Source organism: Apteryx mantelli, chromosome 1 (assembly GCF_036417845.1).
Source record: "Apteryx mantelli isolate bAptMan1 chromosome 1, bAptMan1.hap1, whole genome shotgun sequence".
NCBI lineage: Eukaryota > Metazoa > Chordata > Aves > Apterygiformes > Apterygidae > Apteryx > Apteryx mantelli.
The window spans coordinates 199,968,745-199,994,721 of NC_089978.1; the positions used below are offsets into that span (position 1 = coordinate 199,968,745).

Below are 25,977 nucleotides of genomic sequence, written 5' to 3' on the forward strand. Positions count from 1 at the left end.
GCGGCCTCCCCCTGGCCTCCCCTTTGCCGTCCCCCCGGGCGGCCGGGGTGAGACCCCGGGGGTCGCCGCGGGGCACCTCGGCCTGCGCGCCGGGCGCCTCTCACTGCCGCCTCGGCCCCCCTCGGCCCCGGACACTGCCCCCACCCCCTCGGCCTCCCGCCTTCCCCTCCCCTCCCGGTCCCTCCTCCCCGGCGGCGCCGGCCGTGCCCGCCTCGCTCCCCGCCCCGGCTGAGGGGCGGCTGCTGCTGCCGCTGCCGCTGCCGGCGGCGGCTCCGCGAAAATGTCCGAGCGCGGCGGCTTCTACCGGCAGGAGCTGAACAAGACGGTGTGGGAGGTGCCCCAGCGCTACCAGAACCTCACCCCCGTGGGCTCCGGCGCCTACGGCTCCGTGTGGTAGGTGCGGGGCGGGGAGAGGGGCCGGGAGCCGGCAGGTGCTGCGCGCCGGGAGCAGGGGGCGGCCGCGGCGGCGCCGCGGGCCCCTCGCCGCCCTCCGCCAGCCGCCCCGCGGGGCAGGCCGGGGGGCAGACAACGCCGGCGAGCCGGTAGGCCCGCGCGCGGGTGGCGGCGGCCGGTGGGCTTATGCCGCGCGCGGCATGGGTGTGCGCGGCGGTCCGCGCGGGGGGCGCCGAGGCGCGGCGGCTGAGGGGTGTGTGCGTGTGTTTGTCTGCGCGTAGCGGCGAGCCGCTTTCCTTTCAGCACGCGGGAGTGCCCGCCGCGCGCCTCTCGCTGCCCCCGCCGCGGGGCCGGGGCATGCCTCGCGGTAACCCCGGCAACCGGGCCGGGCGGCCGCCGGGGGGCGGCCCCTGCCGCGGCGCGCCGCGCTGCGCCTCCCGCCGCTGCCCGGCGGCCCTTGGCGGGCTGCCCTCCGCGCGCCGCGCCCGCCGCTCCGGCGGTTTAACGGCTCCCACCGCACACGGCAGCGTGAGGCGCGACCGCGCGCCGTCGCCCCGCCGGGGAGCGCGCAGCCTGCTCCGCGGCGGACCGCGCGCTTCGCCTCTTCCAAGGGGCGTCAGTTCGTGAAAATGGGTGCCACGGTGCCACCGCCTGTCACCCAGCCCTTCATCCGTTGACGCCACTTGTAGTTGAGTGAAAGCTACCCCATAGCCAGGAATCCTGCACAGTCATTGTGTGTCTGAGTCGGAAATAAACATTTCTCCCTCCCCAGCGAGCGGGAGGATGGGGAGCCGGGAGGCTGCTGGTAGGGCTGTGGGCATGGCGGTCCGAGGCCGCCTTGGTGCTGCCTGAGCAGCCTCTCCCTCCTCCGCTGCGCGTCTGCTGAACGGCGGCCCTCAGCCCCCTGCCTCGCCTGCAGCATGCTGGCTCCCTAATTTTTGCTGCAATAATGATGCGTCCGCCTGTGTGTCTGTGAGCCGTGTGCTTCCCGGCAAACAGGTTAACGGGAGTGCCCTCACAGGAGCAGGCGGCCAGGAATTGGGGGGAATTACACGCTCAGAAACTAGCGGAGTTTGGTGGGAGCACCCTGGAGAGGGGCTAGGGTCGGTCGCTTCTGTCCACAGAGCGCAGATCGGACAAGGCAGCCTACAAACTGGTGTGAAAGAGAGAAGGTTTTTGCCGGGTGATTTCAGTAGCATTGTAAATTAGGACAGCACGTGGCCCAAGGACTTTGGAGTCTTAGTGTTGCATAAGGATTTATCACAACTCCTTATCATAAAATGTTTCCGTTTTTTAATAATTAGCTTATCAAGTATGCATTTTTGGGAACTCCTGGCACAGTAAGATCAAGCTGTTGTTTTCATATTTGATGCACACTTCAATGTTTATAAAAGCTTTGAATCAATTTCTGGAAATAATAGTAATGTTTAAGGGGTTTCTGAAAAAGAATCATGATTCTTTTATAAGCTAGGTAAGTAGAATAATGTAAAAACAATCTATATGGGCCTTTAATGAAGTGTACTACTACAGAAAAAATGTTTCTTCAGAGTTTCTTAACTTTTTGCAGCTGACTAAACTTGTGAATAGTCGTTTCCCTTTTTTCTCTTCATAGTCAGATACTGGAGAACATTTATGGAGTTTCTTATTGTTTACTTCTTTTTCTAGCTCTGTGAAATGCCTCAATTTTATGTAAGAATAGGAATGCATACTATGTATGTATGTGTGTGTGTATTCCTACATATATATATATATATATACACACACACACACACACACACACCTTCAACAATCAGCAGAAACACTCAGGACTAGTATCTTGGAATTTTTCTCTATTATTTCAGGTTTCTGCTTTCCCTAGAGAACTCTAGGGAAATATTGTGTGAATATTGGCACTGTAATTCAGGGGCATGGGCCGGTGTTTATCCAATTGTTGTGAATAGTTTCACAGAGGCCTAGTTTATTAGGCTATAAACTTTTACTTTTCTTTCTCCCCTATTTTGCAAACTCAGAGCTGGATATGCAGTATGAGAAGTACAGTAATTTCCTAATTAAACCTGCATTTCTGATTATTTTTCCTATTTATGCTTAAATAGTTTCAAGATGAAAACCTACTCTGCTGAATTTTGTAACAAGATGCCAAGACTTTTGAGAACTTGTGAAGGAAATGAAAACATGTGGTGGTTCACTTGAAGCACAGCTGGTGATTTATTTTTTTTTTTAATTTACTCTAGTAGTGTTGTTAATTTATTCTGCTTGCTTCTTTTCTGCCTGAGAAGCCAAGGAAATCCTAGTATGTTATTAGTGAGGGAGCCTAGGAACTGGGATATAAAATATAGGGAAGAAACCATGGGAAAGGTTTACTTTAAAATACACATTTAAGAACAGCTTACAGTAATAAAATATTATTCTACGTTAATAGTCCTGTTAACATCAATGAACTATAAACTCAAGCAAAAGCTTGAATGTGAGGAAGAGGTTTACCTACATCTCAGAAAAGCTATCTATTTTTAGTGTCTCTTGAAATTGATTTTTTTTTCTCTCTATATGCACATGCCTGACCCAGGAGACACAGTCATTCCCGTGAGTAATATGCTGTATAGCTTTTGTGAATAATTGCACTCCTATTCAGTAACATACTTAAAAACTTATTTAAGTCTTACGGAAACCAGTGGAATTAAATTTTTAAGTTTTTTAAGTATTTTTAAATTCTTAAGTATTTTGCATAATAGAAGTCATAGTCCTGAAGTCCAAACACTGGCTTTGAAACAGGAACAAAGTTGTTGTAACAAATCTTTTTCTACCTCAGTGAAACTCTTCTATAGTCTTTCCCTTTCCTTTGTTACTGTAAATTATCAGTCATATCCGATAGACTTGTGCAACTGAAGTGATGTTTGTTAAAAAGAAACATTATGTAAATATTTGCATTTAAGCTGTCTTCTGCTTGCCCTTTTTATGCATGCAGTTCAAAGTCAATATAATAATATCGATATCAAGTACAGTGCTTCCCAGTAGATTTTTCTTCTTTTTTATTTAAATATGGAATATATGTAAAATACAGACCCTCCGTAGTGCAAAGACTTCTACTGCTTTTCTCACTCTTTTTATGACACATCCTAAAAAAAAGTCCTTCTTGGAAATCCTTGAAAGCACTTGGCCACACTGTCAAATGGCATTGCACTTTAGCATCCATATGAACCACACAGAGAACTGTGAAGTCGTTCCTTCAGGTATTTTCAGTGCATTTTGCATTACGCATGTATCTTCTGCCGAGAGGTCTGCAATTCTGCAGAGGTCTTCCTTACCTGGATTGTCTCCTATAGCCATTCAAGTTGGTGGACATTCTGTCATTTGCTGCTGTTGAATCCGATTTTGCAAATTTAGAAAAAGCTTCAAGCCCTGTGAAAGTATAGCGTATATATGGTAGGTTAATTATGTTTAAAATGATCAATGGAGCCTTCAGCAGTATTTTTTTGTCAGCTTTTGTTTTTTTCAAAGCTTATTTGCATAATGGCAAATATCAAATTTACATGTTTTGTTTGGAGGTGTTTTCTTTTTGTGCTGTTGATTTGTTCCTCAACTTGTATTTTTTTATAATAGAATACTATTTTAACTTGAGCCAAAACCCAATTAAATAGTTTAATTGAAAATTTTCTTGATAAATGCATTTGCATAGTTTTCAACCCTGAAGTAGGATTTATCTCTCACTGAAGTCAAAGGGCTTGCTGGCTTTTGTAGAGCAGATGCTGTCCCTGCTAACTGTGAGTTTTAAAAATATTTTTGGTTTTAAGGGCAGTATTTAAGCTGATGGCCATTTAAATGGGAAGCAAGCAAGCTGACTTTCACAAGATAATTTTCATCTACCATTATTTTGTTTCAAGCCTAGAGAAAAATGGATTGAGTTGGGCTCAGGTCAAATTGCATTTTAAACTTTTGTCCCTCTTGACTGTACCTCTTAAATGATAATTCTGCCTGTGTTTGAGTCTTTGAACTATTCTGGTCATACTGCTTGTAACCTGGATCTCTGGCCCGCAGCATCTCTGCATCACAGCCATATTACCTTGGCCGATCCAATATAGTTTTGTATCTCTAAGCCTCTTCCTTTGGGAGTTGGTGTTAGCACCTGCTTAAAGTGACTCAGAAAGAGCTTCTTCATCTCTTTTTTTTTTTTTAAAGACTTTTTTATTATTTACCCCAAATTGTGTAACACACATAGCAAAAGGTTTTCGTTTTGTTTTTTAAAGCCTGTATACCTCTTTTCATGCCAGTTTTTGTAAACTGTCTTCCAACCTACTTAATCTTATCTTTGTCTGGGAGGTATAGGCAGCCTTCTGCAGCATGCCCTCTGTGAGCTCTCCAGCAGGTTGTTTCTCATTAGCATATTGAAAATCTCTCTTTTGCTTTTTTTGGAGAGAAAATACCTTGCAAGATTAACAGGATTGAGGCAAAAGCTTTTTTTCTGAACAGAAACTTCCTCAGAGGTCTTTGGCATCAATAGTGCTTTCTCTGTGCTGTTTTTTCCTTACCTTTTGGTTTCCATCATGCAGTCTCCTTTGATTTTTAAATGTATGTTCAAGCAATGCCTAACACAAACCTCAAGTTATATTAAAAAAAAGTATATGTTTAAAAAAAGTATCCTGCTAACTCGACTGTAATAAAACAGGCCTCAATTCAGGAAAGCAGGTAAGCATAGTCTGCCTTAAATCATTCACTCAGTGCAGCACTTAAACAGGTCCCTACATCCCACTGACTTTAGGTGCATACTTAAGATTCATTAAATTTTTATCCTGGCTTATCCTGTGTAGAAATCTTGGGGTTTTTTTAGGCTTCTGTTTAAGAAAGTACAAGTGGAAAAGTAGAAGCAGAAAACTTTAGGATTAAAGTTTAACCCATTCTTTCCCCCATCCCACCCAATCCTATGATTTCTGGTAGGATTATAACTCACAAATATTTGAGGATTCTATCTTTCAAGATTGAGACATAAGATTACTGATATTGCCCTTTTCATATTAAGAACCTCTAAACAAGTGCTGAGGCAAATCAGCAGGGTGTGAAGTTTTTTACAAACTCATATAAATTGTCTTTGACTGAAAAAGAGAACAATTCCAGATCTAGGATTTTACTTGATGATTTCTGAATGATACTGTTTTTTAAAGGGACCTTTTTATTAACTACAGTGACACTAAGTATATGTTTTCAACTAAAACATCAACTTACTGCAATTATGATATGTATCATTGTAACACTGTGTGCTTATTTAAATGGTAAATGCTTAGATAAGCTTTTAGAATAGTAATAACACACACTTCCTGTATGTATATATATCAGGAAACTGAAGACCTTATGGAGATCTATACAACTAAAGTCAGAATCCTAAGCTCATACAGCCATTTGATTTCAGTGGACATCCCTTTGGGCCAGGCCTCTTTTGGATGAAGTTTCTTGTTTCCAATGCAAATACAGGGCTAAACTTCATCCTAAATATGGTTATGGTAATATGTGATTGAAAACATTGCATCAAACAATATTGTTAACATAGCACTTAGCTGCTGTCCAAGATCCATTAAAAGTTGTCTATTTTTGGCAGGAATCTTTTAGAAGTAAACTTTTGAAGGCTTTCAATTGTTTTGCAGATATTTACAAGGAGCCTTTTTTGAGCTTATTCAAACATTTTGCAAACTGGGTGAGAGATGAAGGCGTTCGAGTCTGCTCAGAGGCAGGACACCTTGTAAGAGTGCGTAAATAATAATAATCATACTTACAAGCAAGACCTTGAAAGTGAGCTTGCAATAGGGAGTAGCAGTAAGTAAAAAGGGGTCACATGGTCAAAGTTACAGGTCAGGAGAAGGATCTTTACAGCAGCATCACAAGAATGAATAGGTGAATATGGATGTAGCAACAAAAAATATTGCAGAATGAGGAAGACCCTCAGAGGAATATGATGAAATAGCTATTGGGGATGAAGTTGCAATGGGGTTTGCAGGTACAAAGCTAAAGGAGGGCAAAAATTCAAGAATATGTGAAAAACAGATCAAAGAAGGAAGAAGATGGAAGAGTACTGGCTAGGGAGAGGTCACTAGAGAGTTCAGTGAGGGTGGGGGGTTTGGGGTTTTTTTTTTTTTTTTTTTTTTTTTTGGAGCACTAGGATGGGATTTGGTTTGCTTGTAATTCCTTTTGTCCAGTTTCATTCTGCATATTTTCCAGTTATTGAAACAGCATAGTCATTGACTTTGGAAAGGAAAAGGAAATGGAATGGTAATTAGTGGAGTCAAGGTTCATATTTAAAATGAAAGTAAGAATTCTTTTAATGAAGAAGATTGAATCAGGGAGGAAGTGGTTGTGGAGAAGGATAAGATGGGCTGAGAATAGCTGTGACAGAGATCTGTAGGTAGGATGCTGCCAGTAAGTGACATCTGTATGTGTGAGGGAGCTGATGGAAGGAGCTGTAGAAGGGAGAAGAAAAGGCAAGCTCAAGACATGTGGGGACTTTGTATTTTGCTGCTTTTTTCAGGAGGAATTAATGCAGTCTTTTTTAGAGAAATAAATGGGAGCAGGAGATGAAAAAAGCTTGAGGAATGAACTAGTTGTGGCAGAAATGCAGCAAAAATTGTAGAATTATGGCCTTCCGTTTGGTCATAGGAATACATTAGCTGAGCAAAAACCCTCTGTAGAGGGTCTCCTCCACCCTTACTGCACTACCATTTGTTGTAATATGCACCTGCCTGACCACATGATATAGCAGTGGCATAGCCCTCTGCTCCTTCTTCCCTGCCATCACTCCTGATCACGATTGCAGCTGTCTAGGACACACAATCCCTGTTCCTGAGACTTTAAAATCTTAAGGATTGGCTGCCTCAAGAAAGCTTCCCAAGGAGCTGTTTGCAATTTCAGGACCTTATAGCTAGTTGGTTCAAAAATCCAGTATCTTAATTCTGTGCATACAGTCTGTGTGGGAGATTTCAAAACCCTTACATGACCTGGGAACAGAAGTGCTATCACTTAACATTTTGGCCGTTGTACAAAGAGAAAAAAGGGGGAGTGGAGGAGGAATAGCAGAAAGAAGAACAATAAGTGACATTATGCCTGTTTAGGTTTATGTACGTATTTGAAGGCACTAATATTTTTCATGTTAAACTTTATATCCAGATTGAGCACTAGCATTTGTAGCTGTAGCTTCTAAGCTCACAGTTTGTAATGACCTGGCAGTCTTTTTTAATGAAATTCTGACTAGAGTAAGTTTTTCATAAGCAGTGTACTGGCTTTGTGGTAGTTGATGGCTTTTCTTGTTTAAATACTGACATGGGCCTTACAGGCTGTCTAAAATACATGGTTATTTTAGTATCCATGAGTTGGTTACACATGCTGAGGGAACTAACAGCTTATGACTCCAACCTTCTGTATGTTTTTCTCAACAAGAGTAATTCTAAACATAGCACTCTCACTGATTTAAACTATAATGTTTAACTTACCCTACAGAAGTGTGATTAGTCCTCTGTAAAGTTATTTGTGTGTTTAAGTAACTGTGGAGAGGTAAAAGACAGACCAGAAAACAAAGAAAGAGCTGGTAGACTCAGAGGCAGATACAGCATTATTATTATTATTATTATTATTATTATTATTATTATCATGTTGTTATACTAAAAGAAGATTGGTAATGGATTTATATAAACATATAGATAACAATTTTTTTTGGTATTTTTTCAATGTCTGCTTAAAAATATGTACTTATTTTTCTGTTCGATATGCAACCATTATGTGGCATATGTAATAGCTTTTTTGTAATTTTGTATTCAGATCCATTGGTAAATTAATCTGAGATAATTGACAGTGATTGTACTAAAGCCAAAACAAGTGATGCTCATGCTCAGCATAGTGTTTGGAATACTATCCAAGTGATAAGATATAATTTTACAATGCAATAACTTGTCATCATCAAGTAAGGGTTTTTTCTCTAATGAGATTAACATGTCATTTCAGAGCTGCCCATTACTCATCCTCCCACCTTTTGCCATATTACCTTCTCGATTTTCTTTATGGATTCCTTCTGATGCACATACGTGTCATGATTTGTGAGGTCTCGTAAACAAAGCAGTCTGCTGTCCGTACCTTAATTCTAACTCTCAGAGGGAGGAAATCACCAGCCTGAACTTGAATAAACTAACAAGGTGTTTATAAAGAAGAAACAAATGAAACAGTTCCTGGGTTTACTTTGCTGCTTAGTTTAAGCTTACTGTGGCTGACACTGGGATTCAGCCATGTTCTGTTGTGCTCTTGCTGCACTGCCACTAGCTCTTACGGTCCACTTTCTGGTATTGGATAGATGCCGTGTGTGCTTTTTTTTTAAGACTACTCTATATCTCAATAAAAAAGTAGGCCCCGTTAAAAGAACTACTAAACAAAAAAAAAAAAAAGCCAAGATCCTGGAGAGGACCCAGAAGACAAAGATAACAGTCAAAATCTTGCAAACAAAACCCAAAACCCATGTTATCCATGTGATGACTTTCATTGACTCCTGTGACATTATTATGAGATATAAAAAGAGTTGTCATTTACCACAGTTGTAAGGAATTGGGTGGTGTGACTGGGCATTTGAAAATGTCCCATGACAGGGTTCTTGTGTGTCTCCTTTCTTCTGATTTTCTTGCCAATGCACAGTGCACTAAGGGCTGTCTGCCTCAGTGATCAGGTTCTCTGTATGTTGACCTCTCTTCCCTCCTTTCCCCCCAGTATTTGCTGACATACACCTTTCTGCTGCCATTATTTGTTTTTCTCAGGAAGTCAGGATGTTAAAACCCAGGGGGAAATTGGGCCACAAGGAGGTAGTTGTATATCTCCTGTGATGAAAGGAGGCAATGCATACATGAATGGGTACTTAGGTCTGTAGATAAGTGCTCAGAGTTGTGGCTGTACTAGATATGTGGCAGAAATTCTGAGTACTTTCCCTTTTGGTTTCCGGATGTTTCTTTCTTTCTTACCAAAATCAGCACAGTTCAGCCCATGTGAATCCATGTTTTGAGCATGAACTGCATTTTCTTTTCTTTGTTTTTTCTCCTTGCACTTCCATGCGACGGGTAAGCTTGGCACATTCTGCGGGAATGTGGCCCTTAGGTTAACCAGTGAAGTAGAGAAGTTATGGTTTCGTGCTGCAGTGAAGGAAATAAAAATAGTAGCCTAGAACAATATGGGTAACCTTTAGACACAGTATCATTGCCACAAGGACCAAATTTAAGGATCTGCTTGTGTACAGCATTTTCTCAAGTTTGGTATAGTGCGTCTATACAGTTACCAAACCTGCAATGCTGGATTGAAAGCCTCACAGGCTGGGACACTAATTTGTATTTAAAAAAATTGGAAATGTTAGCTCTTCTTTGTATGTTTACAGTTACTCAAATGAATCTCTGGTTTAGAATAAGCATATCTAATTATTTGGACAGATACAACACTTCCACAAACACAAAATCACACTTTGCAGACAACCAAAACCTTGCAGTTATCTGGGGTGATGCGATCTGGAATACCAGCTGATACCAGTAATGTAGAAAAAAATGACAGGTCACTGCAGACACACGAGACTGATAATACATAGAATCAGCTTGGGTCATGCCTTCATTTTGAATCAGCTAGACCTGAACGGGCTCCTGGAATGAAGAGAATTTATTAGATCAAACACTACACTCAATTTGAACTTTTTCCAGGCATTTTGTATGTGCTTTTACTAGCTGCGCCCAGCTAATAAGCATTCTCAGAGCCGAAGCACTAGGAAGTACAGGGGCTAGCTCTAGTCCAATAGGACTGCTGAACAGTATGCTCCTAATCCACAAGGGACCTGCAGGATCTGAGAGATGGTTGTGCATAGAAATGGTTTGTCTGTCTAGTATTACTGATCTGTAACTACAACAGATAAACTGTCTGTGGAAACTAGGGAAATGACTTTATGTACAGCACTGTTTAGAAACATCCACTAATAAAAATCCATGCCCCATCAAAGTCATGAAGTTGGCATGAGACTGTTTTAAAATCCTGTGCTTTTTGCCTTTTGAGGTTTTGGACTGCATTAGCTTCTTATGCTCAAACTTTTCTCTGAAACCTTGAGGACTGGTAGAATGTGTTTATAAGCAGAGATTCTTATTTCATCTAGTGGAACATTAATAGAAATATTAAATACAGGAGTTGACAACACTGAAAAAATCTGTCTAATTTAAGCAATGACTGAAAATTACACTGAGTCCTCTGATCTGTGTCAAAATCACTGAAACTAGAGTAATGGCTGTTTCATCCTTGATCTTACTTGGACAGCAAAAAATGTCTGTCATAACTGCCAAGGGTTCTGGGTCAAGAATGACAGTATCTTAAAAAATCTGATGCTAAGACTATTACAAAGTTTTTTCTTGTAAAGTAAGAAAATAGTAAGAATTGTGTTTCTTTTTAAATTATGATAGGAATTCTATCTAAAGTGGTGTTCCCATTTACTATTGAGGCATTAGAGCATACTGCTCTATAGTAAATCAGAAATGCTAAATGATAATATGCAGTTTAAAAGTCACTTATTGTCACTGCCTACAACAAATGAAATGCTAAAAGTAAAGAATATTTTAGAGTTGGGAGTTGATATGCCTTTTACAAGCATCAAAGTTTATCTCTGTCGTATTATTGTGTCCAGCTACATGAGGTAATGTAATAATTAGAAATAAGACACCCCAGAATAAGTAATTTCAAAGAAACTTAGAAAACAATAGCTGAATCATTAAAAGGATGATTTTTTTTCCAGGTATAAGTCAGTGTTACACAACTGGTTTGCCAAAGCTGAAACCTGTGCTCCAAAGGACCCACAGCAGTAGAAAATGCCTTTCAAAAGAGCAAGGAGCTGTAAATTGTCAGCAGTTGGTTTTGAGACAGTGCAAATACCAGGAGACCAACAGAAACTCTCTCCAGTTTTAGTTCAGAGGTAGGGAGTATGTGAGTCGAGTGTAATGCAGGGTAAGGGGAGGTGAGGGCCTCTAACCCCTTTTAATAACAGTGTGCCTTTGACTGGTTAAACAGCATGTTTTGAAGAAGCTGATTTGAATCACTTTACTCAGTGACTGATCTCACAGGCCCCCAAAGGAAGGGTTTGTGCAGATGCTAAACACAGGCAGGCCCATAGAATTACCATGACTGAAACCAGAGATATGCTATCCAGGGATCCTGTCTAAAAGCTGAATACTCTCAGGGAAATCGCACAGAAAGGGGAAACAGTTAATCCTGCCACCTAACAAATTACTCAGGCAACCATGAGGGATTCAGGAGACAACTCAGATTGCAGCTATGATGATATAATAGGAAAAGGGAGAGACTCAGTCTGAAATAAGAGCAAACATGTAATTCCACACAGGGAGGAAGGCAGGCAATGTCCTGCTGCTTATGAATAGTGACCACAGAAGCAGTAGCAGAGATATCACAGATGCAACTCATTCTTGAATGGGACAAAGAGGTTAACAAAATTTGTGTTTTTTTGAAAGTTTCAGTATTAATAATTTAGATTGTCATGATGGGAAGCCAGACAAGGAAAAAACTCGAAGGCATTGACTCTGATTATTCTTTGGTACAGTTTCTTGACTGTGAAGGAACTCATTTAAAGTCTGTTCCTGGCCTATTCAGCTTAGATTCATGATTTCTCATTGGAGTTCCCAGAACTTGAGTTGCTGTTTGTTTTTGTTTTTGTTTTTTTCTCTCTCCTGATTTGCTTCCATCCTGGATCTAAAGAGCTGCTGTCATAAGAATTACTGAAGCTAAAAAATAGTGCTTTATACCATGTGAAAGCTTTGCAACACTGAGTCATAAGAAGGGTAAAAAGCAATCCATCTATAAGATTAGCAGTTTGTAAACTACTAAAACCTACATTTGACCTTAAAAGTGGGAGGAGAGGGATGTTTACCATGATAATGGGATTTAAAACCTAATTCCTTCTAGCCTTGTATATACACAGTATTTCATAAACTGGTGCAAGCATGAGTGGGAAAGCTTGTGAATTACCAGCAGAGTTGCGATGTTAAGCACAGGCGGCTGTGTTGGGCAATGTTATTTATTTGTCTGTATAAACATTTCCTTTTTCATTGGGAAAAAAGCTTTAACTTAGACTATATGTAGAGAGTAGTTATTTCTGAGACTTGTGGTGCTCTCCATTGGCTTTGTTGGCCAGGATTGCACACATGCAATTATATCTGATCTTTGTTATGTTAATAGTGAGGCACTGGCTTCCTTCTTATTCCTTCAAACTTACTCGTGCAACCTTCATGTTGTCTCTGTGGCCAGTTATGAAATTTAAGATATCTCTGTTGTGAATTCTTCTTACACCATTCATTCCTTGAACTTCTCCACATGTTTGAGTAACACAGTGTCCTCATATCTTGTGTCCCAACCCTACTGTCAGAACAAGTCTCTTTATCATATCCCTTCCATCCATTCCTCAGTGATACCAGTCTTCTCCTACCACTTCCTATGCTTGCTTTCTTCTGCTCAGGGAATGCCTTTCCTGAGGTGCTCTGCAAAGCCGCAACCCTCTACACCTTTAAAACTTCCCTGAAGATCCACTTCTGTGATGCTTGCAAGAAACTAGCAAAGTAATCTGCTTATCTATTTAATCTCATGAGTGACTCACTCCTTCCATGGTGCCTGCAAGAAACTTGTTGATTAAATATACTTCCTCTTACTCTGTTTTTATCTAATAAAACATTGCTGCATTATGCTCTGCATTGGCCTTCTCAGAGATTCAGTGAATTCTAGGATAACTGGGTCATGATCATCTTTTGGATGTCATTCTGTTCTTACTACGTATTTGTTGCTTCTCATTAAAAATAATTCTTTGTCTTCAAACTGTCTGCAAATGCTCTTCTCTGCTCTTCGCTTGTCTCTCCATGATTTTAGTAAAGCACCAAGTATGTGCAGGGGCCACCAACATGAAGCTGATTATAGGATCAGTGTATTAGTTTGGGAGCTACTCCCAGCAAGATGTATGCTTTTTGTCTCTAGCAGGTGTCTCTTACCACAATTTTCAGGAGTGTTTAAAACACTAATAATAAGCAGTTAATAACATCTAGTTACTGCCAACCATTGTCATCCTACGTGACTTGCAATTTTTATGTTATTTAATTTTCAGTGTTTTGTAACTCCACAAAAGGTTTCTGACAGATAAACATGTGAAGGTTCATCTCTGCTTACTAATGCTGTTGCTAGCAATTGCAGATTGTGTTATCCACATTTTAAACAGAAAATTTTACGGGTATTTTAATTGAACTAAATTTTAATGTAATGGGCAAGAACAACAATTTAAAGAAATTATTTTCTTAATGAGAGAAGGTAGCTGACTGAATCTGTTTATAAATGTACTTTGTAGTGCCATGAAGTAAAATATAGAGGCATCATTTTTATTCCTGTGTTACATAAAGGCAGTATTTATTTGTAACTTACTACACTTTCTTTCACTACACTGTCTTTCTAATGTTCAGAAAAATGATGTCCCTTTTTGTGCAAATGGTCACATCTATACTTAATGCCCTCTTCAGTGGGGCATTTCCATATGTATAAAGTTAAGCACATGCTATGTGTCCACAGGATCTGTGGGCTGAAGTTCATGACATATACCTGTTGTTCATTTGTTACTGGTATTTCCTGAGGAAACGTGTATGGCCTTGGCTACGTCAAGATTCTAATGCGATACCAGACTTGTGGCATTATCCTTGAGCAAGCAAATGTTCACTAGACATAATTAATATTGCCAGACACAATGGCAGCATTCTTCTAATTATTACAGGATCCAGTTTGTTCACTAAGACCCAGAATTTGAATCCTAGTATTCCCAAAGAGTCTTGATTTGGAGAGGGAGGCTAGACCTGCATTAATGAAGCTAATTCTTTGGCTCCTTTCCCTGCCAGATGGGAAGGGATTACCAGGGGGATTCCTGAACATTATAATAAGCGTTAGCAATTTGCTAGGTGAAAAACAAGGGAGCTATAGTTGAATCCTCATGGTTACTGCTGACTAGCTCTCCCAGTTGCAACCCATTAGTTAAAATGTAAATGATGGCAAAGGAGGGAGTAAAAATCACCAATAGAGTATAAGTTTCTCCAGGGAACTTTGGGATGTTTAGGTAGTGGAGAGCTTTGAAATGCACGTCTAGAACATGCTTTCAATATATTTTTCTTTTTTCTTGTAGTTCAGCTTATGATACCAAAACAAGACAGAAGGTGGCAGTAAAAAAGCTTTCAAGACCTTTTCAGTCACTTATTCATGCAAGGAGGACCTATCGAGAGCTTAGATTGCTTAAACACATGAAGCATGAAAACGTAAGTGAAGGGTTAGTTCTTTCCCTTCTGATTTTTATGATGAAAGCTTGTAATATAGACTTAAATTTCAATTAGGTACAATCTTTTTAGAAAAGTATATACAACTCTTTTCTGACTACCCAAGATACCTGGACTTAGCTACCTTTAGAGAAGTCATTGGAAAGGCTGCCTTTTTATGGAAAAATGATCTAATTGGATCTTGAAGATCCAGCTAATGAAATCCAAAGCAAGTGCTCCTACTCTTCTCTAACTGAAGTACAGTGTTCTGCTCTCTACTATTGGATGTTATTGAAACATCAGTCCAGGAAAAAATACCTCAAACCTATTTTTGCTGAATTTGGTTTCTGTTGAGAAACTAAGGGCAGATACTCTCAATGAAATTAATGACAATATAATATACTTTTCTTACACAATTCACCTGTTAATCTAGATGAAAGACAGGAAAACTTCAGGCTTCAAATAACTCAGTACTTGCCTAAATTTATGTCACAACTAGTTGATTTCAGTGGGATTATCCATCTGCTTAAAGTAACTTGCTGACTGAGGCCTGAATATAATATAGTGGATTGAAAAATATCCTGGAGAAAGGATACTAAAAAAGTTATCAACAACAGAACAAGAAAACCTGTGAAATTGCGCATAATCTTAAGTATAACAAGTGTACAAACCATGTATCAGCTTTTCTGTAGTGAGACATTACATTTCCTGGCTTGATTTATGATTGTCTGAAGCCTTGTTCTACTTTTTGTAATTAATATATTTTTTAATTAGTCATGGAGGTAGCTGAGTCTATCCCTGGACAAACCACCTATTATGCTGGTTTTACTAAGTTTCCAGAATGATCATATGTCATGTGTTTGGAAGTTTCATGCCAAAAATTCTAAACAGTGTTAATACTAGTTATATGGAGTGTTACATATTTCTAAAAATAAAATGGCAATTCACTTGTCTTTCAGGTTATCGGATTACTAGATGTTTTTACACCTGCAACATCAATAGAAAATTTTAATGAAGTGTAAGTAACATTTTAAAATCATTTTGACTAGTTAGTTAGTAAGTAAATAGGGATAGTACTGCTCTGGTTTTAAAAAGAAGCACATTCTTTTCTAATACACTTGAAGCCAAGGTTGGCTTTGTGCAAAGAACCCCAATGTGTCTTTATGCAGCTTTTCCACAAATAGGAAAGCAGAAGGGTGGATCTCATTTTAGTACTTTTTTGAATGGTCAATAAAAAGATTATAGGTACCTAGTGAATGGTTTGATGTTGCATAAATGCCAATAAACTTAAAGCTTCTTAAATTCAATTATGTGTTAGCAGTAGATTATTTTTTCACAGCTAAATTAGCTCAGAAATGCAGGAAAGTATTCTGTTGGTTTATTTAGACAAGGTGAATTTAAGCTCGATTCCTGATTGACCTAGGACTAGTTTTATGTTCGTATTACTCAAACATACTATTTATGTTGAGTTGTTTTTGTCATCTGGTATGAGCAGTTAAGTCAACAGATCAGCAGAGGTAACAGTAACTAATATTTTTTTGGCTCCATGGAAATTAGTGGCCAAAATCCCTTTGACTCAGTGGAGCGAAATTAGACCATGAGAATTGGGACTGGTAGGTGCATACTTTTGTACCACCAACTTCCCTTGGAAGAGAATTGATGTTTCTGCAAAACGGGTCAAAAAATAAAACTTCCAGTTGGGGTGGAGGCAGTTAAACAACATACTCTTAGTTCAACTGATTCCATGTTAATCTGCATCATCAGATATTCCAGGGCCTCACAGTAACTGTCATTTGGGTATCTCAGGCTTCCACTTTTATGTAGGTTGAGGCTTTCTATTCATCTCAAAACTTGGTACGTTCTCCCCTCACTGCTGTAGTGTGTCATTGAGAAAACATAGATAAAAGCTGTTAATGTGCGAGCAGGATTTTTCTTTTTCCCGATATTAAAGCTCATAGCTGATTTCAATATTAAAAACATATTAAATTTCAATATTAAAGTCATAGCTGACTGGAGGGAATTAAACCATATGTTAGTAGTAAACAGAAAAGGAAGCTACATGGAACTGTGTAATTACTCTTAAGAGGTTCTTCTTTGGGGATTTACATTCTGCCAATCTTAAACGAGATGTGTTTCTTTGTTTTGTTCTGTGGGGTGTGTATTTTATTTTCACAGGTATCTTGTGACAAATTTAATGGGTGCTGACCTGAACAACATTGTGAAGTGCCAGAAGTTAACGGATGACCATATACAGTTTCTCATATATCAATTGCTTCGAGGTCTTAAGGTACTGGCTGAATGTAAGGATTTTAGACTCAGAAACCGAAATGTAGTAATGACTGGTTCATTGCAGTGACAATACGTAAATGCTTTTGTTTGTGCATTAAGAGTACACAGATACTTGTGTTTCCTTTTATCAGCAGTAATCATTTCAGAAATTATCTGATTCTTTTTTTAACCAAAGATAAAACCCTAAGCCTGCAAGTGTTTACACACACAATACATGTGAACACTCCCTGTGACGGTTAACTTTAGATCAGTGTCTATTCAAGCTGTTGTTGAAGGAGAAGCGCTTCTTATGTGATATCTCAAGTGAACATGTTCTGTAGCACACAGTTTGTGTTTTATAAATTTCATGTTCTTTAGAAGTTTTTTCACTACCTGCTCATGAACAGGGTAAATGTCTGAAGTGCGATATGGCAAGTAATTCATGTTCATACTTTGGAAGACATGAGTCAGTCTGAAAAACTACAGTGCTGATTTTTGCAGAAAGCATCAAATGAGTGGAGAGATAACCAAGTTAGTTGTGTTTTTTAGAAAACTTGTGGAAGTTTATCCTAGCAATGTACAATGTTACACACAATCACATAGGATTTACACTGCTTGTAAAGTCATTGTTCCCTTTAATCATATCCATTAAAATTTACACAATAGATAGTACAGGCAATGATAGTGTAGCAAAATTTTCTTCCTAAAGAATTAAAGTATGTATATCATTTTGCTGACATTAAACATATAAGTGTCTATAATCAGGAGGCGATGTAGAAAATGCTTCCCAGTGCTTGGTGATAAGCATTTTTTCAGACCAATGCTGTTTGTTTTTTTTTCTAGGCATAAGCAAAAGGAAGAGAGAGTTGGGGATCAGCTGCTTTAGTAGTTCACTTTTCAGTACTCAGTGTTTTAGACATAGAAGATAGCTGTATGTTTGAAAGAAAGGTGTGCTAAATCCTGGCTATGAAATAGACTTATTACATGGTTTTGAGAGTCACCTGGTGTCTGAGACAATAATTCTTATTTGTGCACATGGGTTCTGCCAATTTAAGTGCAGATTTTAGTGAATGATGATTGCAGAACTGAGCCCTTAATTGCTTTGTCTCATTTACTCAAGTTAATAGCTTAACTAGGAAGATGGATTCTAGAATTAATTATCCGGCTTGCAGTCTTGAATAAAAGACTATGAATTGAATTTCTCGTGTCTCATTAGTTGGAGAACATTTGATCACAGGTAACTCCTGGTTTACATCTGTGCTGCAGTCATTACAACTTGTGCTTACATGCTGAGTAAGCTTTGGACTCACTGGTACAGGTGTTCAGCAGTACTGAACACAGACTTCAGGTCCTGCAGAAAAAGCTGTCTGAACACATGAAGCATTAACTTGGAATCCAGTAGTTTCAATAGTTTCTGAACTAGCTGGTACAGGGTTTCTTGGTGTTACCTAAAGGAACCACTATCTCAGCAAAACACAAGCATGATTAATTCTGTTGCAAACAGTGCTCTGGTTTCCCCTCTCTTCAGGTGTTACAGCCGTTGTGAAAAACATTTAGGGGTGTCCCTACCTTTTTTTATAAACAGTACATAGATATGGAATGAGAAGAATGTCACTGTTTTTTCTTTAGGTTTCTTAGGTTTTTCCCATTCAGTATACAAGTTTTGCATACAGTCACTGCTTCTAAAAAAAGTTAAATTCTCATTAACAGAAGTGAATGTTTTAGAGGTCTTACTGATCTTCGTAGTCAGTAAAATTATAGATGAGCTGTCTCTTAATCCTAACAAGTTGACTATAGGCTATTACAGAGGAAGTTTTTCTCAATCTGTATTTGAATTGTTGTGTTTTATATAAAATAGCAGAGACATTAAATGCTACTTAAGGTTCCTCTTTTGAAAGTGGACTTGAAACAATGCTGTGGCCTAGGTGGGTATTCTGGCCACTAATCTATCCAGGGGTGTGAATATCTCTCACCTGCATTCAGAAGGGGGATAACACTGAAATGTTGGAGGTGTTCACAGTATGGGAAGATGGCTTATATCATCTAAGAGTCAGTACTGCTACCTAGGCCACTGGCTCACCGAGAGACTAGCTGATCAAAATGGACAACCAGATATAATAATGGATATCCAGACAGGAATAAATTTCAGATTGGAATGGAACTTTTGACAGAAGAATTACTGCAAGTGCAATTTTTTATGAGAGAATCTAGTGTTCATGTTTACCCCTCCTGAAATATCTAGCCCTGGCTAAGAGAAAACAAGTAGATTTTGAAGATAGTCATATCTCTGTTTGCCCTGAAAATGTGGTGTGACTCCATTTTGTATATAAAACCATCATTTTCAATAGCAAAAAGACAGATCAAGTGACTTGTCTCCTTTCATTTCTAACTTCAAATTTTACGTTTTTTTCCCTCTTTGTTTCACAGTATATTCACTCAGCTGGAATCATCCACCGGGTGAGTTCACTCATTGCTATAATAAAAATGAATGGAGCATGTCCCTCCATGCATCGAATGTGTTATTAAGACATTGCTGTAATATGTTTTAAAAGGCTAAAATAGTGTCTGACTAACTCTGTCTGTTCTGGTACAGGACCTGAAGCCCAGTAACCTAGCTGTAAATGAAGACTGTGAATTGAGGGTAGGAGTCGTGCTATTGTGATGATGAATGTTGTAACAGCTCCCAAGCTGGCAGTTTTCTGAGAAAACATTAGTTTGCATTTTTATTTCTTATTCAGTTAATTTCATCTATTTGTTACTGTTGCTCCCCTGGCATAGAAAAAACATTTCCATGAGCATGTGTTTTCTCCCAAATGTTAATTTATTGTTGAAACAAGTATCTTTGCAAAATGCTCAGCTCTGCTTCCTCACAGAAGGTACGTTGGCTAATAATATGGCCCACAAGTGAGTACATCAACTGAATATACCTTGAAATTTTGGTCTGTGATATGTATCTACGTCTGCATTGTATATGTGAAGCAACTTAGTAACTTTCATTTTTATTTCTAGAGAATATACAAACTGAATTAAATAATGATATGAGAAAAAAAGATACCAATATTACCAATTATATTACCAAAGGCAGTAAAAAAAAAAAAATGTAATCCACACTTCTCAAATACTATTGTAATGCCCATGTCTATATAAATACATATCTTTCTCTGTCTGTGTGATATAATATTATATAATAAGAATGAGAGTCTAGGGAGGGAAGAGATGTCTTCTAGCTTCTGGAGCCTTTACGTTTAAAAAGTGAGAAGTTTAGCATTTCTCTATGACAGCCAGAAACATCTTTCTATCTATGAGTGGGATTCTGATGTAAGCTTTATTCCAGCAGTGAGGGATTTAAGAAAAAAAATCCAAATGTTATGAGATCAGCAGAAAATCACAATATGGATAAAAGAAATGCAGTTAATTTCTGGGACTAATCCTGATCTGTGCTAAGAAACTGTAGTTCCTGTTTGTTTTAGTGACAGTTGCAGATGCTCAGCAAGTTTCATAATTACCCCTTTAATGTTTTCATGCATGTGTGTTTAGCATCTGTGAAATTTTATGGGTCATCAGGGTCTCATCATTCACTTCAAAAATGTGTCCTATATTTTGTACTGTAAGTAAAGGAGACTCTTAGTCTTTTTCTTTCTATTATTATTTTATCTGTGCACATCCTTTCCCAATTTGTTACATTGTTGTTTACTTTGCTTGTATTTATAGCTTTACATCCTGTGATACCAAATTTTTTTTCTAATAGAACAAACTAGTGGATATTTCCACTGTATACCCAAAAACTAAATAGAAGCAAAAAGAAGGAAAATGTGTGTGTGTGTGTGTGCGTGTTTCTGTGTGTACACATTTGATGGAAGGGATCAGCTATTAAAGAAAAATATTGCCGAAAGCCTTATTAGAATAAGGATATTAATGTTCAAGTTTCAAGCCATAATTCTTGCCTTTTTTGTCTCATGCATTTTTTTGCTTATTTAAGAAATAATACTTTTAATGTATATTAAAAGTAAAGATGCTAAAGTATTACTTATAAAAACCTTGATGAAGAATATTAAGGTATATCTTTAAAATGGATTATAACTGGGCAATTTTGAATTATATTCTTAAAATTGTCTTGCTCCCAATGAAAAGGATTTGCTATCAGCTTAATTAATAATACTGGGTCCCATCAGGGGGTTGTGATTGATCTTAATTCACATTTCTATTTCAAGAGATGCTAAGTATCTCAGATGACTGACTTAATGAACAGCACTGAAGCTTAGATGGTACACTTTCGCAACAGTATCTCTCAAAGTTAAGGATACCTTTTAGCTCCATAATTAGTAGGATGTAGAGTAATCAAAAAATAGAAGATGAAGAAATGAGCAGAAAAAACTATTTGAAATAACTTCCTATCAATGCAAACTTAGCAAAGGAGAGCATATGGAGGCTAACATTTTGCCATCGAGCATATGAGTAATATATGTATTCAAACAGAGCTCCTTTTGTTGTTTCATGGCAGGGGTTCTATTGAAAACAGATGGTATGTGATTTAAATGTACCTTGTTATGTAGGATATATGTTTCTCTCCTAGTGTCATCAGAATGATGTGTGATTTGAGTAAATGCTACTTGTATGTAGCAATACTTAAACAGATGTGAGAGGGAATCAATAGAACTTCTGGGAATTTGTGATTAGCTTGTGTTGTCTTTAAATGTTATGGCTAGCAGCATTTGGAGTTGGCATTTTACACAAATGTTCCCAGTTGATAATGTTTCATCTTTATAGCAACAGGGCTTATTTTTAGCAAATGAATGACAGAGGAAAATTGAACTTGAGGAAAAATGTAAAGTTTGTCTTAGAGGGCAAACTTTCTCAACATTATAGTCATTTATTCACAGCCAGATCCCTCACTCTGGGAATGTCTCTGTGTAGACCCACAGACTACACACAGCAGGGCGAGCAGATGAGGTCCTCCACAGAATGTTGCAGTTTTACTTCACTGAAAGTGCGGTACTTGGACTCCTGGATACACTCGGAAGTAAACAATGGAGAAAGTCAGTTGCTAAAACAACATTAACAAGGGATTTTTTTATATATTTTTTTCATTATTTAGATTTTAGACTTTGGTTTAGCTCGACAAACTGATGATGAAATGACTGGATATGTTGCAACAAGATGGTACAGAGCTCCAGAAATTATGTTAAACTGGATGCACTACAATCAAACAGGTAAATTATAAAGACTTCCATTTTGCCTCAGCTGGATATAGTTATAAACTAAGAGGCAACTCTGTTTAATGATCTCTCTCATTCATCATACATATTTCTATCTGTTTTTTGGCAGTTGACATCTGGTCTGTTGGATGCATTATGGCAGAGCTACTGAAAGGGAAGGCCCTATTTCCAGGAGATGATTGTATCCTTTACATAAAATGCAGCTAGGTAAAATGCAAATTCTGTCTAGTTCTTCCTTTTTTCTAATGACTGAAGTGTCTCTGTGGAAATGTCTTTCAGGTAACAAACTTTCAAAAAAGCAATTTTTGGTAATCTTTTAGTTTAGTATTATGACGGCTGAGTATGAGACCAATTGGTAGAGAAAAAACAGTAACAGATGTTCCTAGACAACAATAAGTTACATTTACTGTTTATTTTGTAACTGGTATTTAAATAATAGCCTAGTTACATCAGAACAGATTTCATCCATGTGTGTGTATCTTACTGAAATGACATACATTAAAAGTGAAGCAGAGAAAAGGTAGTGGTTTTGGATCAGCTATTAAATGTAATTTTTAAAAAAAGAAATGCTTTCAGGTTCAGAGGTTCCTAAAATCTAAACAAATTAACTTTTAAATAATAAATGAATTAATAGGCATATTGTGTCCTGTTATAAAAAAAGAGCCAGCGGTTCCTGATATTGCATAAAAGCAACAAAGTACTCTCTCTTCTTCAGCACTCTTCTGTGGTCCATGCTGGAGTATCAGTGAATTCCATTGGTGTTTCCTATGCTGACAGGAGGGAAAAAAAAATGTTGCTCAGGAGAACAGAAAAAGAGTAAAAGAAAACTGAAGAAAAATAGATAGCAAAGAATGAGGAAGCAATTGAATCAGAGGAGGAAAGCTTTTAATATGAGAAACAAAGGCACATTCTGCTGTACTGAATATTGACTTTTCTTACTACTCTGAACCTCACCCCCCAAAAAACAGTTCTGCTAAAATTAAGACATCGGCAGGTGCAAAACAACATGACATTAGAATTGCCTGAAAAACTGTTAAGACAGCGGATAAGAGACTGTCTCCCTGCTGACCTATGTGTTGTGCTCGTCCTTATTAGCCTTTACAGTAACCACAGGCGTTACTCAGATGTTCATCATATGGATGATGACTGTGCTTTAGACTGTTTGATTACCTGATAGATATGTCGTATTTAGAAAAAACAGTAAATCTAGGTTTCCTGAAATAAGATACTTTTGCTATTCTAAAATGTTGTCTACAATTACATAATTCCATCAACTTAATTAAAGCTATAAAATAACCTTGAGTCTCTAGGGAAAATGTAATGCACTTTACAGGTCACATCCGACAATGAAAAATGTGCATTTTAAAGTTTTTAATCTTGAAAGTGATACAAAATGGATGTAAAAATCTACCAAATGAGAATTTTCCACTTAACAGACCTCAGGTCAATAATCTAGCCCAAATTGCTGTAATATATAAGACTGTTCTTCAGAAATCATTCAAATCGCTGCAACATAAGCATGCAATTAAAACTAAGCTTATGAATATGTTGAGTTGGGAGCTAGGAAAGGGCAGCAATATTTTATATGCACTTTTTTCCACAGATAGGCACACCCAATAGAGATGCATATACTGTAGTAGAGAATCTGATGCTCTAGGACCAGGCTTCAGCAGGTATGAACTGATATGGTTCCATGCACAATGATGTAGTTGTGTTGCACACTAGCTTAAACATTTTAACCCTATCATGGATTGTTTAAACCCAGAAGGATTGTCTGCTGTTTATTTTTTATTACACTCCCATTTATTTTCCTGAAATAATGTAGATATTGATCAGCTAAAGAGAATAATGGAAGTTGTGGGTACTCCCAGTTCTGAACTTCTGAAGAAGATATCATCAGAACATGTGAGTTCACAGTTTCATTCACTTAACTGATTTTTCATTGTTCCTTTCTCTAATTGGCATCGTAAGTCATTGGTTGTATTACTTGGATATTCTGATTAAGAAATGAGCAAATACTTTAAAATCCCCTCTTTTTTTCTGCGGCTGGATTGGCACTATTCAAAAAATACTCATTTTAAAGGTATCCAAATGCCTTGACTATCAGCTGTATTATTTTTGATACTTGTTCTTATGTATTCAGTTTTTGACAGGAGCTTTGCAATTGGTCCTGATGATCTTTTATTTTCCTGCTATCCTTAAAATAAAAAAATAAAAATTCGAACAGATGTTTAGCTCAGAGCATTATATTGTTGTTATTAAATTTGATATCTCTTTCATTTTTGCACTTTCCATCCTTGTGAGGGATGTAACCAGATATATCAAAATCAAATACTGTTTGTTCTGTATGAGTACTCTTATTTGGATGGCTGATTTGAAATTGATATTTGTTCATCTCTGTGAATGCTTGTGTGAGGTCTGCTTTCATGCTAATATCTGCATTGTTAGCAATGTGATTTGTAACTCTCCATATAGCTTTTTTGAAGGCAATAATCTAGTAAATGAAAAATTTCCACTTCATTTCTCTGCTAAAGCTATACTTAAAAGTTTCGCTTTAAGCAATAACCATGGCTGTCCAGCTGGGCTGTAAGGAATGAGATATGATGTTGGTTAATGAAGTCAGGTGATAGGCACAGTATACAAATTCAGATAAATAACAGCACAGTGATATGAACAGCTGAAGCTGTTGCTGTTTACGTCTTTCTTTTCTTAAACTTGCATCTCAAATATTTTGCCCTTCCTTATCCTGAGGCTATCCAAAGAGCAAGGCAGAGCTGCTTTTGCTTATACCATCTAGAAAGTTAGGTGGTCAGGAAATGTGAGGCCTGTAAAGTATTTTTCAGATGCTCAGTGGCCTGGTAAGATGGAATAAAGAGTAGATAAAATAACAACTTAGTTACAACGCTTCTTTCATCCTTCTACTCAAGGCTTAGTGCATAATATGAGCTTAGTTAGAAAAGGTAAATGAGGTCAATCTGGTACTTTGGATGCTAGATTGCTAGATTTATAACACTAATGTCTACTTTTCAGCTCATATGTATATATTGATGAGTTTTCTTTGAACTTGAAAATGAATGTAAGAAAGAACAGTAGGAGAGCCAGACCAGTACTGTATTTCTTGAAGGTCCAAGCTTAATGAAAAATAATCATCATAGGCCAGTGCACAGCTCTAGAGTTTGTGGCTACTGAGCATCTGAGAAGGATTGGGGCAGGAAGAGGAACAGTCTTTGTACTGGGGGATAGGACCAACAAGCAGGTCTAGTATTGTGCTGTTCTAAGCATAGGTTCTATATAGCCTTTGTGTGTCTTCAAGAGCCTGTGACTTCTGCAGTAATGCATTCAGAGTAGCGTACACAGATGTGCGACTTGACCACCAATAGTCAGTTTGTAAGCTTTTTGATTATGAGACATCTTAAACGTCTTAAATATTTGCTGGAGGTGGTATTTGTTTTCTCTTTCATTTCTTCCATTTCAGAGCAGACCTTGGTGAGATATGGGAATTCTGACACTGTTATATGGGGGCTAATTATACCTCTAGAGCCTAGGGAGAACACAAGAGCCAAGTTAATGAATGGAAGTTCTGCTAGGTGACCTCCAGGCTGCTGCTACCTAATAAAAGCAGCAGTGTCAAAGAAGATTGAGGTACTTGCCTCTTGCACAGGAGCGTCCATTCCTTGCCTTCTTTCTAGTTCTTCTTTACCTTATAGTTTGTCCTTATTGTTTAGATAATTCTTAATGTTGCTTGTCATCCTGGACAATTTTTTATCTATTTCTCTAACAGCAAG

At 38.4% G+C, this 25,977-nt stretch overlaps 1 protein-coding gene across 1 annotated transcript in view; it reads left to right on the top strand.

Moving 5' to 3' along the window:
• Positions 1-235: 235 nt before the first annotated feature.
• MAPK11 (mitogen-activated protein kinase 11) overlaps positions 236-25,977 on the top strand; it is a 37,998-nt gene continuing 12,256 nt past the window's right edge. The window contains exons 1-9 of the mRNA XM_067315609.1: positions 236-393; positions 14,582-14,711; positions 15,668-15,726; positions 16,884-16,995; positions 19,404-19,433; positions 19,570-19,617; positions 22,072-22,186; positions 22,302-22,373; positions 24,018-24,097. Coding sequence (XP_067171710.1) covers positions 281-393; positions 14,582-14,711; positions 15,668-15,726; positions 16,884-16,995; positions 19,404-19,433; positions 19,570-19,617; positions 22,072-22,186; positions 22,302-22,373; positions 24,018-24,097 — 759 coding nt within the window. The 5' untranslated portion in view covers positions 236-280. The remainder of the gene's footprint in view (positions 394-14,581; positions 14,712-15,667; positions 15,727-16,883; positions 16,996-19,403; positions 19,434-19,569; positions 19,618-22,071; positions 22,187-22,301; positions 22,374-24,017; positions 24,098-25,977) is intronic.